Below are 15,363 nucleotides of genomic sequence, written 5' to 3' on the forward strand. Positions count from 1 at the left end.
TCAAAAGTATTCAGTCATGAAAGTTTTGAAGCTTGAAACAATTCGATATTAGGAAATCTCTGGGATGAAAGAGATCTTATACGAATTGCAAATTACGAAGTTCTTACGCCGCAGAATTTTCAAGAAGATATACTGATCTATTGCGTACAAATATTATTCCTCTTGTATATATTAAAAATTATACTTATCAGCATTAAAACTTTTTGTCTCTAAAAATATATCAAGTGTTTAAAAATATTTTTAAAGGTTTATTTTTAATTTGCGGAGTTGCCACAAATTGTGGAAATCAGAGAATTTTCTGAAAGATAAAAATTCTTGATTTTAAAGAGGTTTGATATGTGTACATCACTTAGTTTGAGAACATTTAAATGCAAGCAGTATTAGCAACATTAATAGTAATTTATATTGCTATGTTAAATTACTCTCTCAATGAAATATTTAACGGTTTTTAAATTAGACGAACATACAAAAAAATTCAAAATATTATTGAAAGTCAGGGAAAATCAAGAAATTTTATTTATATACAAATCAGAGAAAAAAATAAAATTTCAGAACGAAGAATTTGTGGCAACCTTGATTTGTGAAAATAATAGTTATAAACGAAGAACAATCTTATTTACATACTGTAACAGAGATTTCAGTATCACGACAGGTAATTTAATAAGCGCGAATATAATAGAAGGTCCTTTAATCCGTCCTCAGTCCTTAGTGTTCTGCAACATCTCGTCCTTGTTTATAACGTTCAACATAGAAAATTAGAGCGAACTGTTCCATAACGATGTTGTTAGCCCTCGTTAGTAACACCCTATAACTATTATCCTCGTTGTAGACCAGTAAAGAGGATAGACCGCTTAGAAATCGCCGAATCCGGATTGACCTTTCTAAAGAGGCATGTAACTCATCTTCACGTAGCATCCGATGCGTAATATTTGAAATACAGCGATTTGTAGCTACTGATCTGCTTTTCGAACGAATTGCTCGCGGAAATTTACATCGTGCACTCTCTTGGCATGTGAGGAAAAATTGCACGCCCGGGGCATAAATTTTTTCATCCGATCCTCTGGGGATCGCACCGTCAATAGGATTGATGACGGAAAAAAGGACCGTTCCGCTCTGCACCTCGTTGGGAAGCCAACGACATCAGTTATTGGCTGTCCCTTAAAGGGACAAGATAATATATTAGCGGTGCAAAAGTGTAATTGGTTTCGGAATTTTAAATATATCATAAAAACACGGTTTTTTTTTAAACCCGGATGAAATTTGCCTCGAGGCTCGCATTAAACTTGACTAGACTTCTATCGAAATGGTTATCAATAGCGTTTTGTACATAGAAATCTCGCGAACTGAATAAATGAACTGTTAACGACCTATGAAGTGTCTTGAAGATTATTTGATCTTTGAGATAATTCATAAAGCGTTACATATAACACGGAATTTTAAGTGTAGTATAAAAACATATGTTTCTCTTTGAAACTTGAATGAGATTTGTGAAATCGTGGCTGTGAAATTTGACGCGAATGATTATCAATAGCTTATTGAATGTAGAAATAATCTCTTCACGAGATGAATAAATATTGTACTGTTTCCGCGAGCTGTGAAATATCTCGAAAATTATTTGATCTTTAAAATAATTCATAAAGCGTTACATAACTAATGATTATTTTATACAATTTACTAAATATGTGTATACAATTCGTTTCCTTCGTGAAATTGAAAACTTTATATCAGCATTTTGAAACGAGAACGGATAATATTATTAATAATATTATTAATAATGATGACTTCTCGTGAACGATATTATCAAGTTAATCTACATCTAAATTCAATGATGTAACTCAACATGCAAATTTTGAATCAAAGCAAAAGCGAGAAAGATTTGTATCTTAATCAATTATGCATGTGCCCTCATTATCAATCATTTTCCCATTTGTTCCTTTATCAATTATATTTTATTCATATCATAGAAATATCTAATTATTAAATTAATTGCAATCTTATCGTCGATCGCGGATATAAAAATAGCGGGGTACACGTGTGCGTCGCGAGCAGAGATACACGTGCAGCAATTTACCGGCGCCAGACAACGACGTTCGACCGGAATCGTGGAACTCGAGCTCAGCAACGTCCCCGTCTTCCGTCTCCGACGAAGTCATAGCTTATGCACGCTATTGCTATTTTCGATAATCGACGCATCGTGGCCATAATAAACTGCGGATTTGCGGCGCCACGCTGCGACGGACACGTGTGCACCCACGTGTAATCTCCATATGAGATACTTATTCCTCCGTAAAGTTATTCTTATGTTCGCAAGGTAAAGTCCGTCTTTACGACACGAGAGATTCTCATGACAAAATGGAAGATAACCGGCTACGAAAAATTTGTGACCCATATACTCCGGGATTAGTAATTTTATGACCTGTCCACATCCGTCGCGTCTCTCGGCCTCCATTAAATTCGTCGACTGCGACGTCGGGGACCCCGCTGGTCTAGACAATTTAACTGCGACAGAAGAATCTTTCCGAAATGAGCTCGTTAAGAAAGAGATGTACGCGTGTTTGACAAGTATGGAAATAGCGAGATTAGACGGGGAAAAATGGTTTTGAAACTTTTTAATTGGTTTGTACGAGCGTTGCGAGAGTCTGTAATTTATTAATAATAAAGCAATATAAGAATAGTCTGTTGGAAAAGTATCAGAAAAATAATAAAAGTAAATCAAAATGTACGATCTCATGAATTAGTTTCTAATGTCTAATTTGCGCGAGTGCGTCCGAACTTACAAACAGCATCATCGCGGAGATAGATTTTGGCAGATAATAATGATGGATGTAATGCAAGATAAATTATATTGGCAGCGCATGAAATGAAATATATACGTTTGGATCGAAAGTCGTAGACACCTGTCGAAGAAAATGTTGAAAAATCTACTAGAGAGATAAACAGTAGTCCGGTGCGACGTGAATATTACACGAAGGAGCTCGTAAAGAGAATACACGATCGACTGAAACTTGTAAAACGCAGGTAATAAACCATTTCAAAGCAACAATAAAGAAATACAATAGATGTGTCTCCGTGAAGCAGCTAATTGACAAAAAGAAAGTTATCTATACTTTTGACTCTACACTGAAAAAAGATTCTGATTGCATTAATTGAAATTCTTTCTGATTGAAAATGGATACATTAGAATTTTCTAGTTGAATCTATTTTAATCCTAGTTAAGATAACCGGAATTTTGATTGATATGATCAGAATCTTCTGATTTGTTTATTTTCAATACAGATTGTTTCATAATTATTTAATCTATTATTTATTCTCTTTTATTCTTTAACAATGAAAAATTGATTAAAGATGCTTATGGCTGTATTTGAAGACTGAAAAAGAATCCGGTCCACAGTTTGCAAAATCAGACATAAATTCACACAGAAATATTTAAGCACAAAGATTCGCTTTAATCGAATATAGGAATCTCTTATTTAATTAAATTAATTAAAGAACTGTCCTACGATCGACATTATTTTGATACTTGGAGTATCAATTGAGTATCAATTGACGCAAAAATCGGAAGGAATATTAACAGTAATATCGATAAAATCTTTTATATATAATATATTATAATATATATATATATATATTCTCAAAAGAGAATAAGACATGCGTCGTTGGGTAATACTTGCATAAATACTTTGCTGAAACTAACGAATAGGATCATCGTTCTGTACATAGAAGGACCAAGTATCCTTGTCACTTTGACTGAGAATCCTTTCATAACTAAATTCACTTAATGAATTCTATTACATTACGCTGAAAGCTCGTATCGCGCATAGATGAAAATTAAATTAATTAGTTATGTGTATTATAATTGTATGTTAAAACCATGTTGAAACGCGAATATCTCATTATATTTTGTAATTCTCAGGGAACCATATATCTACACAAATTAAACACAACGTATATCTACACAAATATGTGGTTTTCTCCTTTTTAAAAAATATTTAGCCTGTGAAAAAAAAATTATATATTATAAGCGTTACTGAAATCAAAGTAACCACAAATTCATGAATCTGTTGCTAAAATTCGAGATGGATTCGCTGGAGATTTTCTGGCACTCTGTGTGCCAGCGATTTACATTCGCAATTCTACTATCACGGCAATTTGTTGTCAGTGATATGTACACGACGCTCACGAAACACGCCAGTCCCTCTTTTTATTGTCGCGACGAGTGACGTCAATAGCCGCTAATCTTGGAGCTCACTTCCGAAAATTATGACGCTCGCAGCGCGACGTTTAGGGCGATTATTCGTTTGACGATGACATACGGTTGTCTCCTCTTATTTTTTTCATTCAGCGCATTACGCGGGAATGAATCTCTATTAAAAAAACATGATTTATTTTACGGTTTTAAAATATGGAAAGTCTTAGTAACATGGAACATATTTAATTTTTCATATTCATTTAAAGTAATATATTTAATGATTTTTTGAAAAGCTTGAGAACGTGAAAACTAATTATACATTTAGCAAAAATATTTTTAGCAAACATATTTTAATATAAATTTATAAATTGAAACGTTTTAAATTTAAATAAGATTAAATTTATTTTATATATAATTTATAAAAACTCAATTTTAAGTTATATATATAGAATTTTAACAATTTATAGACTAGCCTTTTTTTTATTGCAGTATTACTTATAAAAAATTTTATTTGCAAAATAAATCAATCATTTGGCTGACAGTATTGTTTTTTTATCTAATGAGAATTAAAATATCATTAATAAAATATTTATGTGCTTGCCGAAATTATAGAGCCTAAGTACAATATCGATTGTGAAAAAATACGCGCTAAGCAGAGCTTAAAAAGATCGTCTACCGCAAGACGTAATAATGCAGATGTAAGAGCACGGCCTACATAAATCAGAGCAAATTTCCGGCTAAAATATCGACTGCTCGCACGATCTTACGGATTCTCTCTACGGCGATTTTGTATCGCAAAAATCCAGATATAATTGGCAATTCTTGGCGTATAAATAATCGTGGTCTGATGTAGGAGGCTACTATTGTTGCCCTTGACCGTCACCGCCGATCGCAAAACACGGCAATTGTCGACGGCAACCATCGTGTTTTCCCCAAGGAGAGAAAGAAAAACCGCTCGTTTGCTGGTGGATTACACAATCGTGAATCGCACGATTATGGTAGCAGTTTTCTCGCCCACACTTTTCCTTCTCTACCTCTTTACTCTTCAGTTCCAAAGGAAACCGCACATTCGATCGTAATGACGTAACTCGCACGACCCCGTCGTTGTCGTCGCATGTCATTATTTCTCGCATTATTGACTCCCAAAGAGTCAAAGTTATACAAGCCCTCGCCAAGGCTGAAGGGCATAGTAAGTGCTTTCGAGAAAGTAATTATAATTTAGTTATTTATACAAAAATTTAACAAAAATGCGTACATGAAAAAATTCATAGCAATACATATACAAGGAGAGAACGAAATAATCCATAAATTTAGCTAGATACAGAACTGAAAATAATTTTGTTAGTCAAAATTATTTTTAGGTAGGACACAAAATTTTTAGATAGGATGACACAAATTTGACTGTAAAAAAATTTTTAACATTCTAGCAATAAGTTTTAGTGTCCTACCTAAAAACGTTGATGATCTAACAAAATTATTTTCAGATTTATATCTAACAAAATTTTTAGATACTTCAGCGAAATCATTCTCTGTATAAAAAAGATAATTTTATATAATTTGACAATTTTGATCTAAAAATTTAACTAGATGTAAATCTGGAAATTTAACAATAATTTTGTTAGACCATAAAAATAATTAAGTAAGAATCTCAAACTAATTATGAAAATGTTAAAGCTTTTGCAACATTTCTCATCATGCTTGAGCTTCCTAATAATTATTTTAATAGATCAACAAAATTATTTTTAAATCTGCATCTGACTAATTTTTTTTTATATTATACTTCAGCAAAATTATTTTTTTCGTGTAACAATACATACATGGAGAGGACGACTTTGATGAGGCATATAAAAATTTAGCTAGATACAGATCTGAAAATAACTTTGTTGGTCCATCAAAAAAATAGTATAGAACTCTCAAACTGTTTGCTGGAATGTCAAAAAACTTTTTGCAGCATTATTTATCATACTTGAAATGCCTATAACAGAATTATTTTAGTCGAACAAAATTACTTTCAAATCTTTATCCAGCTAAATTTTTAGATACTTCAGCATTGTTCTTTTCATATAAATATTCTGTAATATAGTATCACTTTTTACTTTTCGGATGCAATATCGTATCTCTAAAGTGATCATGACGTAGATCATTCTATACATCCCAGGTTTTATCCAAATTAATGAGTTTAGCTTAACGATATTAGACATCAAGGTTATTATGCAGAGAGATACAAAAAGAAACGAAATCGTTGCTCGAAAGCAACGACTCTAATCGTCTTAATCGTATCAAAGGAATAACACCAACAACACTGTTTTATTGCTGTTTGAATGACTTTTAAAAACGACCACTGAGTTATTAACTCCGCGATGAATCAGCTTGATGTATCGAATTATTTGCCGAGGAATCAGTCGGTTCTGCTCACGAATCTACATTTCGGTGGAAACTCGTATTCACATGGAAAGAGTAATTTTGTTAAATAGTTAAAATATTTAAAAATTTGGCTAGATATAGAGCTGAAAATAGTTTTGTTAAAATAATTTTGTAGAACGCTCAAGCTTAATGAGCAATGCTGCAAAGAAAAATGATGACATTTCAGTAATCAGCTTAAGAGCTGATTGTTGTTCAACAAAATTATTTTTCAAATTATTAAATATATTTTCAAAACTATTAAACTAAATTTTTAGATATTTTAGCAAAATGTTCTTTCCATGCATGTGTAAGGTTATTTCTCTATTGTTGAAAAAAATTAAAATTAAACGATCATAGATAACAGAAATAGAAAAAGAAGATTTTTAGAACGACGAAATAAAAGCTTAACTTTTAACATGACTGGTTTGTCGAAAATCACAAAATGCAATCTTCTAAAATCCCGAATAGATATGCGACGACTTTAATATATAATATCGCCGACCATCTCTTTCGCAACGGATACGGTTCGCAAAAAGCTTCGGGCGATCTGCCGGTTGACGCAACGCCGATTTTAGAATCTGTTAATTTAGCAGGGGAAGGAGCTTTTTGCGCGCATTGATTAAACGCGTCACGCGATAGAAGCGTCTCGATTATAAATAATTTCGTTCCAGCGGCGCGTTTTGCTCCGTTCGGTTTGCACGTATACACACGTAAGAACCGCAATATTGCTGGCGCGGTTCTGTGCAATGACAGTAGACGCACAGCTTGCATGTATCTATAGTCGTGCACTCGATGTTTGGGCTTAGCATTGGACACGTTGGCACACATATTCAACCTCGTTTTTGCTTTGAAGCCGCTCGTCGTTTGGGGATCTCCCTTTGAGTCAAAAGCGGCTTGGCTCACTTCAGTTGATAACCCTCGACCAAAATGTTCCCCGCATGTTTATACCAACATGAGAAATATTCGTGAGACATGCCGCGAAAATGTGGCACGTCCGACACGACGATAAGTTTACGAGCCCGGGATTTTACTACTTCCGAGCATATCTTTTCCCCGCGAGATATCCCACCGAGGACGATGGCGAGATTTGGCGGGTAAACAATTGTAAGACGTCGTAAAGGGACGTTAAACTTGAATGAATCAACATATATTCGAGAGAAGAGAAGATTTTTTTTGCTATACTTTCAGGAAGTTTATACAACTTCGTTTCTTGCATGGTCTGCGTTCTGAATTTGAAATCACAATTCTTTCTTCATATCTTCCTTTATTTTTCACATTGATTACCTTTGCGATATCTAATATAATCTCCGATATTTTTTAACGTTTTATTATTTTATTATTATTACGGAATTTTTTATACATATAATAAATTATTATTTTTATACAATAATAATTTATCATAATAATACATGGAAAATCTCTCTCTCTCTCTCTTTCTCTTTCTTATTTTATTAAGTATCCGATATACACGGGGTAAAATGAAAATAGTTTAATATTTATATTTATTATTTATTACCATTTATATTTATTATTTTCATAAACAAATAGGCATTGTGCGTGTACACATTGTTAGTACACATTGCGTGCTACGAATTTCAGTGCGCCTTAAATACAGAAACATATAAATAGAATAATTTCGTTTATTTATTCATTAAGTACCTTATCAAGCACTTTTCTGTTTTATTCATACACAGCACACAATGTCGATTATCTTACAGATTGTGCAGCTTTCCTTACGTCTAATTTTAATCTTGATTCGCAGCAAAAACAACAGGGGGTTTTTCGAATAATAAGCATGTTTTGCATATCGCAAATATTCATATCCATTTTGTTCTATTATGCTAAGGAATCTCATGAAAATTTTATGATACGTTAAATATGTATATCTCGAATTTAATTAATTGAAAAAATTGTACTCATTTCATTCCTAGCTTCGCAATATTTTCACGATTTTTTTGTGTGGAAAAGCCGAGCTTTTCCAGCCTGTCATCAAATCACGGAGATTCTTCATTTATTAAATTAACCATTTTTATTATTACAACACTCTTATAATATACGTGTATAGTATCTTTTTAATAAATAAGTAATACTAATACATAAATATGAGATGGCTGCAGCCACTTTCCGAGCGACGAGAGTCGTGAGATGGCCACTAATTCTCAAATCGTGCTCGCGATTATTTCCGGAATTCTCATTCTTCCGATCGATCGCTCGGACAATCGCAATCAAACCAATTTCATGGCTGAAATTCAAAGCTGTTACTGTAAAAATAGACGACGACAAGCCAGCTCGACTGCACGATTGCCGAATGGACGGCTAAAATACGTCGCGATATTTCTACCCGATTACTATCCGAGACTATAAACGAATCACCACCACCGGCAGACCAACGGAAATCGATACGTGTGTCAGACTCGATCTACGGGTTGCCACTCTTCGACGAGGGATATAATGTGAAAGAAATGTGCGATCAATAATGAAATAAATAGTAGGTATAAATACTCACAGATCGCATGGAGATCATAGGCGAGTCTCCGATCAGTCCTTCTGAGATTAGCTAATAAAAAAATAGCTACCAGAAATTCCACAGTTTTAAACTTATATCGATCCGCGAGTTTGTCTAATATGATCAACGCAATGTGACGCATGAAATTGATTGCGAAATGTGCGCTGATGAACGTGAAACTAGATGTGAAGTGTATATTTTACAAATAAATAAATAAATGAAGGGAATAAATAAATAGAGGACTAATAAAAAGGAAATTAATTAAGATTTCTTCGTCGCGTGACCGATCGGTGATTATCTGCATTGATGACGAATTAAATGACATTCGCGGGGATGATAACGAAGATGTGTTATATCTTAGCGTTAATGATGACAGTAAAGGAACGTGGTCCATCGATGCCGCGAAGTGGTCCGAATCAGTCGGACCGAATCAATTACGAGTCTTGATCACCCCATTCGAATTCCTCGCCGGAAGTAACTTCCTCAATTTGAGGTCCATCCTCAGCTGCCGTCGGTCCCGTTTGCGGCTTGCTCTCAGCCCCTTCTGGCTCCTCAACGAACGGATCTTCAGTCGTCTCGGGCTCCTCTTCGTGGACATTTTCTTCTTCGACCTGAAAGGCGAATTCCTTGTGATTCAACCCGTTCAATAGTATTCCAAGAAGTCTCTTTTCGACTATCGGTTCTTGAATGAGTTTAAACTCGATCCTTTCTCCAAAGAAATTCAAGCTATTTGAACACGAAGTTACTAAATCTGAATTTGTAATGAAATGGAATCTTTAAAAAGTTTAGTATAATCTAATATTAATATTTTTGCAGTTATAATATGTACTTTTATGTGTTATTTAGACTTTGAATTGTTCATATTGAATAAAAATCGACAAAGGGAAAATTTTTAAGAGAATTAACTTTAAAAAGAATTAAGTACACACAGCTTTTCAAAGCAATGCTTAAATGACTGTTTACCCGTGTTTCGTCATCTGTGGTAACATCATAAAGCTTCTCCTCCTTTTCTTGATCAGATATTTCGCCAAGATCTACCGGATCCTCAGCGCAGCTGGCGTCTTTGTTTTCATTGGTTGCAAGCTGTGTGACGTCCGCCTCCTCCTGCTCCTGCTTTTGATTTTGAACTTCCTCGAGATGTTCCTCGATTATCAATCGTTCTTGCTCCTGTATGAGCGCATCGAGATTTGCCTGGTTGATTATTCTGTTAACAAGGAGCGAATTAGATTCTAATGATATAGATATATAAAACGATAAAGAAGTATGATATAAATATTAATTTCCAGTAATTTTTAATAATATTAATAAATATAAAGCTAAATTTTTTTATTAATATTCCGAATACACTTATAAGTTATATTAATATTTAATTAATTTAGTTATTTTACCTGAATTTTATGTATTCTACAATAATTTTATTTAAAAGTTATATAATTTTAATTGTTTATATACTAGTTAATATAAGTTTATATATTAATTATTAATTATAGATATATACTCTCTCTTCATTTTAATTATTCTTTAATTGACAATTGGCATCTAAATAAAATAAAAGCTTGCTTTATATATATATATATATATATAGGACTTTTTTTTATTAAGGACAATTCGTGAATCACTATCGGGAGTTTTCTTCTCTAAGTAACGAGCTTACCTTTCCTCCTCTTCTATTCTGTTCACTTCCTCGCGTTCAGCTTGTAACTTTTCCTCTTCTGCTTTCCTCTCAGCTTCCTGCTGCTCGATTTCCAGTATCTGGGAAAGCTCAGCTTTTCGTTCCTGTGCAAGCTGCAGAGCCTCCCACGCTTTTTTCTCCTCCAACTCAAGCTGCAGGCGTTCCTCCTCTGCGGCCTTTCGCCTTTCCTCTTCCGATCTTCAAAACAAAGTTATTCGCAATTGGGGAAATTGCCCGGACAAGCAAGTGCAAACAATGTAGAATATAAATAAAAATCGCTCATAGAAGAATAAAAAGTATAAGTTTTATAAAAATTAGAAATCTAAAAGTGAAAAGGGAAAGTAAAAAATATTATATTTATTTTGATACTAATTAAGGATGTGTAAACTTTGTTTTACCATTTTTTTATTATTTCGCGAGTCTTAAACCGCAATTTGGTTTTTCATTTTAATGTCATCTAAATTTTCTTAAACTTATGCGATGACATTTGAATAAAGTTCATATGAGATATTGTATTATGAAAGTAACGAAACTACAAATTATAATATTTGGAACCGTTAATTAGAAAAACACGCTGGTGTATGTCCGTATGTATGAAAAAGTTATTCATCAAGTTTTTTAATGAAGCTTGCATTCCAGATTTTTCGATGCACATTTCTCACATATTTGATTGCAAGATGAAACTATAAATTGCATAAATGCGAACTTTTTTTTTCAGGAAAGTTTCTTTGTGTTTAAAAATTTATATAAAACATTTTTATATTTAAAGTTACCATCATCACCGATATGCTACTAAATTATCAAGCTGACGTCGTTACTTTGACATTAGATGTCATTTTTTCATCAAAATGAAATTAATATCACTTTGATAAAAAAATAACATCTAAGTAATGATTTTGAAAAAATGACTTGCTAGGTAATATTACATGCTTGGAATTAAAATACCATACTTCGCTTATTTTAGAAAATTATTTACCGTACTTCAATTATTTAAAAAATAATAACAAATATTTTACTATTCTTTTTATGTTAAGAATTCTGAAATCTTATGTAAAATTTGAATATTCTTAATTAATAATTAATTGCTAGACGGAATCATGTGTTTTCGAACAGAGTAACATTTTACAAATAGCGAAAGAAGGTCAGATATTTGGCGAGTCGATTGTCGCAGGTCATATATTAGATTATTTGGCCGAGTTCAATGCTAATGTTACGCAAAATGATCGCGTTTATATCGAGTGACTATTTTGCGCGATGTTCTCTGCTGGCGTATCGTTCTTAAATTAAAGTCACTTACTGCGCTTCTCTAGCTGCTTTAGCAAGATACTCCTCAGCTCTCCTCATTGCATCTTCTCTGTCTTGCTTCACTACAATATAATCTCATTAGAATATCAATGATAGAGATGAACTTTTATGAAATTCACGTATGTTTAACGCTAAATACATATAACGCTGCACTCTTGCATATGTCATGATATATTGAATAAACGCAAAATTTAAAATATCTCTACGAATATATATATATAGAGTATAAAATTAATTTAACCATTTTAATACTTGGATAATTGTACCGAAGTATTATCAATATTAACGTTTATATTAATTTCATAACTTTTGTTTCATTAAAACTAATGTTCTTAAAGATAGTTTTTAGATAGATATTTTCTTTAAAATTCTAAAAGAATCAGTTTCACATTCGAAAGTGTGTTAAAAGTGCATCGTGCGAATGTGGACCAGAATGTGTTTAACCATCGCAGTTATACCTATTTTTTAATTCGATATTATCTTTATGTAAAACAAAGTAATTTCGAGTGAAATTATTACAAAAACAGGAGACACTTCACGAGGTAATCTCGAAGTCATTTTTATGAGGAAGACATTTATCACGAAAAAGATAAACACGGACACTATCTAGACTAGACACATTCATCCTCGTGCGATCGATATAGGAGATGCTGTTAACAATGACACAGACTATGATCAACCTTCTGCCTACTCCGATCGATATCCACCGTTTGCGTGACAGACTTATTTCCGGCCGCTGAAATGGAATATTTCCGGCCTACAATATCGACCGAGGTATAAACATACCCTTTTCTTCCTCAGCTTCGTCACTTATAGCCTCTGCACTTTCGATTGGCACATCCTGCGCGACTGATTCCGCTGGCACTTCTGGCTCTGAAACAGGCTCTGGTTCCTTTACCGGTTCTGGCTCCGGCATCGGCTCGGGCTCTGGTTCCTTTATGATTTCTGATTCTTTTACTGGTTCCGGTTCCGCTTTAGGCTCAACCGTTTTCGCGGATTTTACCGATTTCGCCGCTTTCGAGGCCTTTGCCGGTTTCGATGGTTTTACAGGTTCTGGAACCGGTTCCGGTTCTTTCGCAGGTTCGGGTACCGGTTCGGGCTCCGGTTCGGATTCCGGTTCACGTACCGGTTCTTCTTCCGGTTCCGGCTTCTTTTTCGCTTTCTTCTCCGATTTTTCTTCCGATTCCGGAGCGAGAGCTATGACGTCACAGGATGAATGTGAAGACAAATAATACAAAGGAATTGATCTGGATTTTGTTATTTTACACAGAGACTTACTTTTTTTTTCCTGGGTTGTTGAATCGTAGCCTAATGCACGTACTAAAAATTGTGAGAAGATGTTAGACGTGAGAGATACAAAAAAAGGGTCACAGTAAAACATCAATTACAAAAACATATAAGTATTCGAGTTTTTCTCGATTATTTAAAAAATAACTTTTAACAGATTTTATTGACGAATGTTTTGAAGTTGTGGAATTAATTACCTTGAAATTTTAATATAAGTATAATTTAATATAGTAAAAAGGAATAAATTATTTATAATAATGCTGTTCCACGAAAATATTATAAGATATTTTTTAAATAATTCAAATATATTTATATATGCCTTTATAATATTAATTTAATGATGTAATTTATATAGAATATAGAAATTTTAAATAATTCTGTTACAAAAATTAATTGCATTAACTTATATTAAATTATTTTCACATATTCTCATGTGTCTCTTCAATTTCAAAGATAGAATGTTAATATGATGTATGACAGTAATTATATGCTTATATAAAATTCTAACGTATGAATAGTATCCTATATTTACGTGATTTATGAGAAATAAAATTTATTTTTCTGCAGTAAATACGTCCCCACGATCGCGACTTTCTACCGAACTTTATTTTATTGTTATCTCAAAAAATTATTTTGTGTGCCTACTGACCCTTTCGCATCTCTCGATCTGTCATTGGCTGACCCGAGGCTGTGGGATACATGAAACATAAAGGATCGATTAGTGACAAAGGAAAAATTCTTTTGAAGCGCGTGACGTAAATCTAAGGAAGCAAAACTTCTCAGGACGTGATGTTAGAAAGCGATTACTATGATTACATACAACATCAATGTGAGAAACAATTGATGAGGCATGTTTGTTAGCTAATTATTAATCATGTAAAACAGAAGTACACAATTTTATGTACGTATATAGCGATATGCGACGAATGAATAAAAAAGAGAAATAAGTTATAATAGTATTAACGATGGAAGCATTTTGGACTATGTTCAAATTCTCATTCGAGTGTCACTCAAATATCATTTTATCCTTGTTGTTCACTGAATATTAAACAATGATACTTGGAGAACACTCAGGAATCTGAACGCGTCCCCGAGGATTAAGGATGAATCATCGAGCTCATTTTCGATTACGCGAAAATATCGCAAATTGATGTCTTATCGTCAATGAGATTGGTAATTAATGATATAGACAATTCTCGTCTTTTCTCGTGAAAATGATTCACTGATCGTCACGATTTGATTAGCGTGACGTTAGAGATCACACTCGATTATATCTAATGCTTGATTTGTCGGATTTTTGCCTCTGATACTTATTATATAATCAAATGTTTTACAGTCAGATTATATTAATTGAGTAACTTTTTGTATTTCAATCTCTTTTTTAGTTATAAATTCCTCCTTTACTTCATAAGTAACATAATAAATGTGATTTTTCGAGTTATTATGAATCAGTTAAATAAGCATTACCTTAACAATCATCATAAGTGAACTAATTTAACTGAATAAAAATGTAAAAAAATCGTCACAACTAAAAAAAGGTGACTTTTTAAAGGATATTTGGTTATTTTGTGAAACAAAAATAACATTTGACTATGTTAAGAATATATTAGTTTTGTCAATATTTTTTGATTAAACAATAATTTTCTGTCAAGTTAAAGATAGTTTGAGCTTTATTCTAAAAGACTTAATTTTTTTAATTGTGTGTCACTTTTGAAGGAAGCGATATTTATAACATAGATTTTTATCGTTACACGCAATTTTGCGATGCGTGTAACGATAAGAAACACTTTAGAAACATTTCAGAAATTAAGAAACACTTTAAGAAAATAATTATTAAATGCAGTCTGATTGAAATAGCTTTCGTTAAAATCTAAATCTTTTTATGTCTAAAAAAATATATTTTTCAAACAGAATGTTTAAAATGTAAATAATTATTCCAGAATAATTCATCTTTTTTTTTTTCTTTTTAAAAGCGTTAATACTGATCGATTCTACAAATAT

At 32.8% G+C, this 15,363-nt stretch overlaps 2 protein-coding genes across 8 annotated transcripts in view; one reads left to right on the forward strand and one right to left on the reverse strand.

Annotated features, from left to right (window-relative positions):
- LOC105144839 (uncharacterized) overlaps positions 1-15,363 on the forward strand; it is a 162,858-nt gene that overhangs the window by 54,477 nt on the left and 93,018 nt on the right. The gene's annotated exons all lie outside the window — the stretch shown is intronic.
- The window catches only part of LOC105144931 (uncharacterized), a 32,957-nt gene continuing 25,674 nt past the window's right edge, over positions 8,081-15,363 (reverse strand). For 6 of the 7 annotated variants that reach the window (XM_087415410.1, XM_087415412.1, XM_087415411.1 and 3 more), the window contains 7 exons: positions 14,012-14,050; positions 13,354-13,395; positions 12,862-13,272; positions 12,068-12,137; positions 10,753-10,968; positions 10,062-10,302; positions 8,081-9,709 (listed from right to left, as the gene is read on the reverse strand). In XM_087415410.1, coding sequence (XP_087271536.1) covers positions 9,533-9,709; positions 10,062-10,302; positions 10,753-10,968; positions 12,068-12,137; positions 12,862-13,272; positions 13,354-13,395; positions 14,012-14,050 — 1,196 coding nt within the window. In that variant the 3' untranslated portion in view covers positions 8,081-9,532. The remainder of the gene's footprint in view (positions 9,710-10,061; positions 10,303-10,752; positions 10,969-12,067; positions 12,138-12,861; positions 13,273-13,353; positions 13,396-14,011; positions 14,051-15,363) is intronic. The other variant, XM_087415409.1, reaches the window with a different exon arrangement.

This window comes from Acromyrmex echinatior, chromosome 18, assembly GCF_024713525.1.
Source record: "Acromyrmex echinatior isolate Ae372 chromosome 18, ASM2471352v2, whole genome shotgun sequence".
NCBI lineage: Eukaryota > Metazoa > Arthropoda > Insecta > Hymenoptera > Formicidae > Acromyrmex > Acromyrmex echinatior.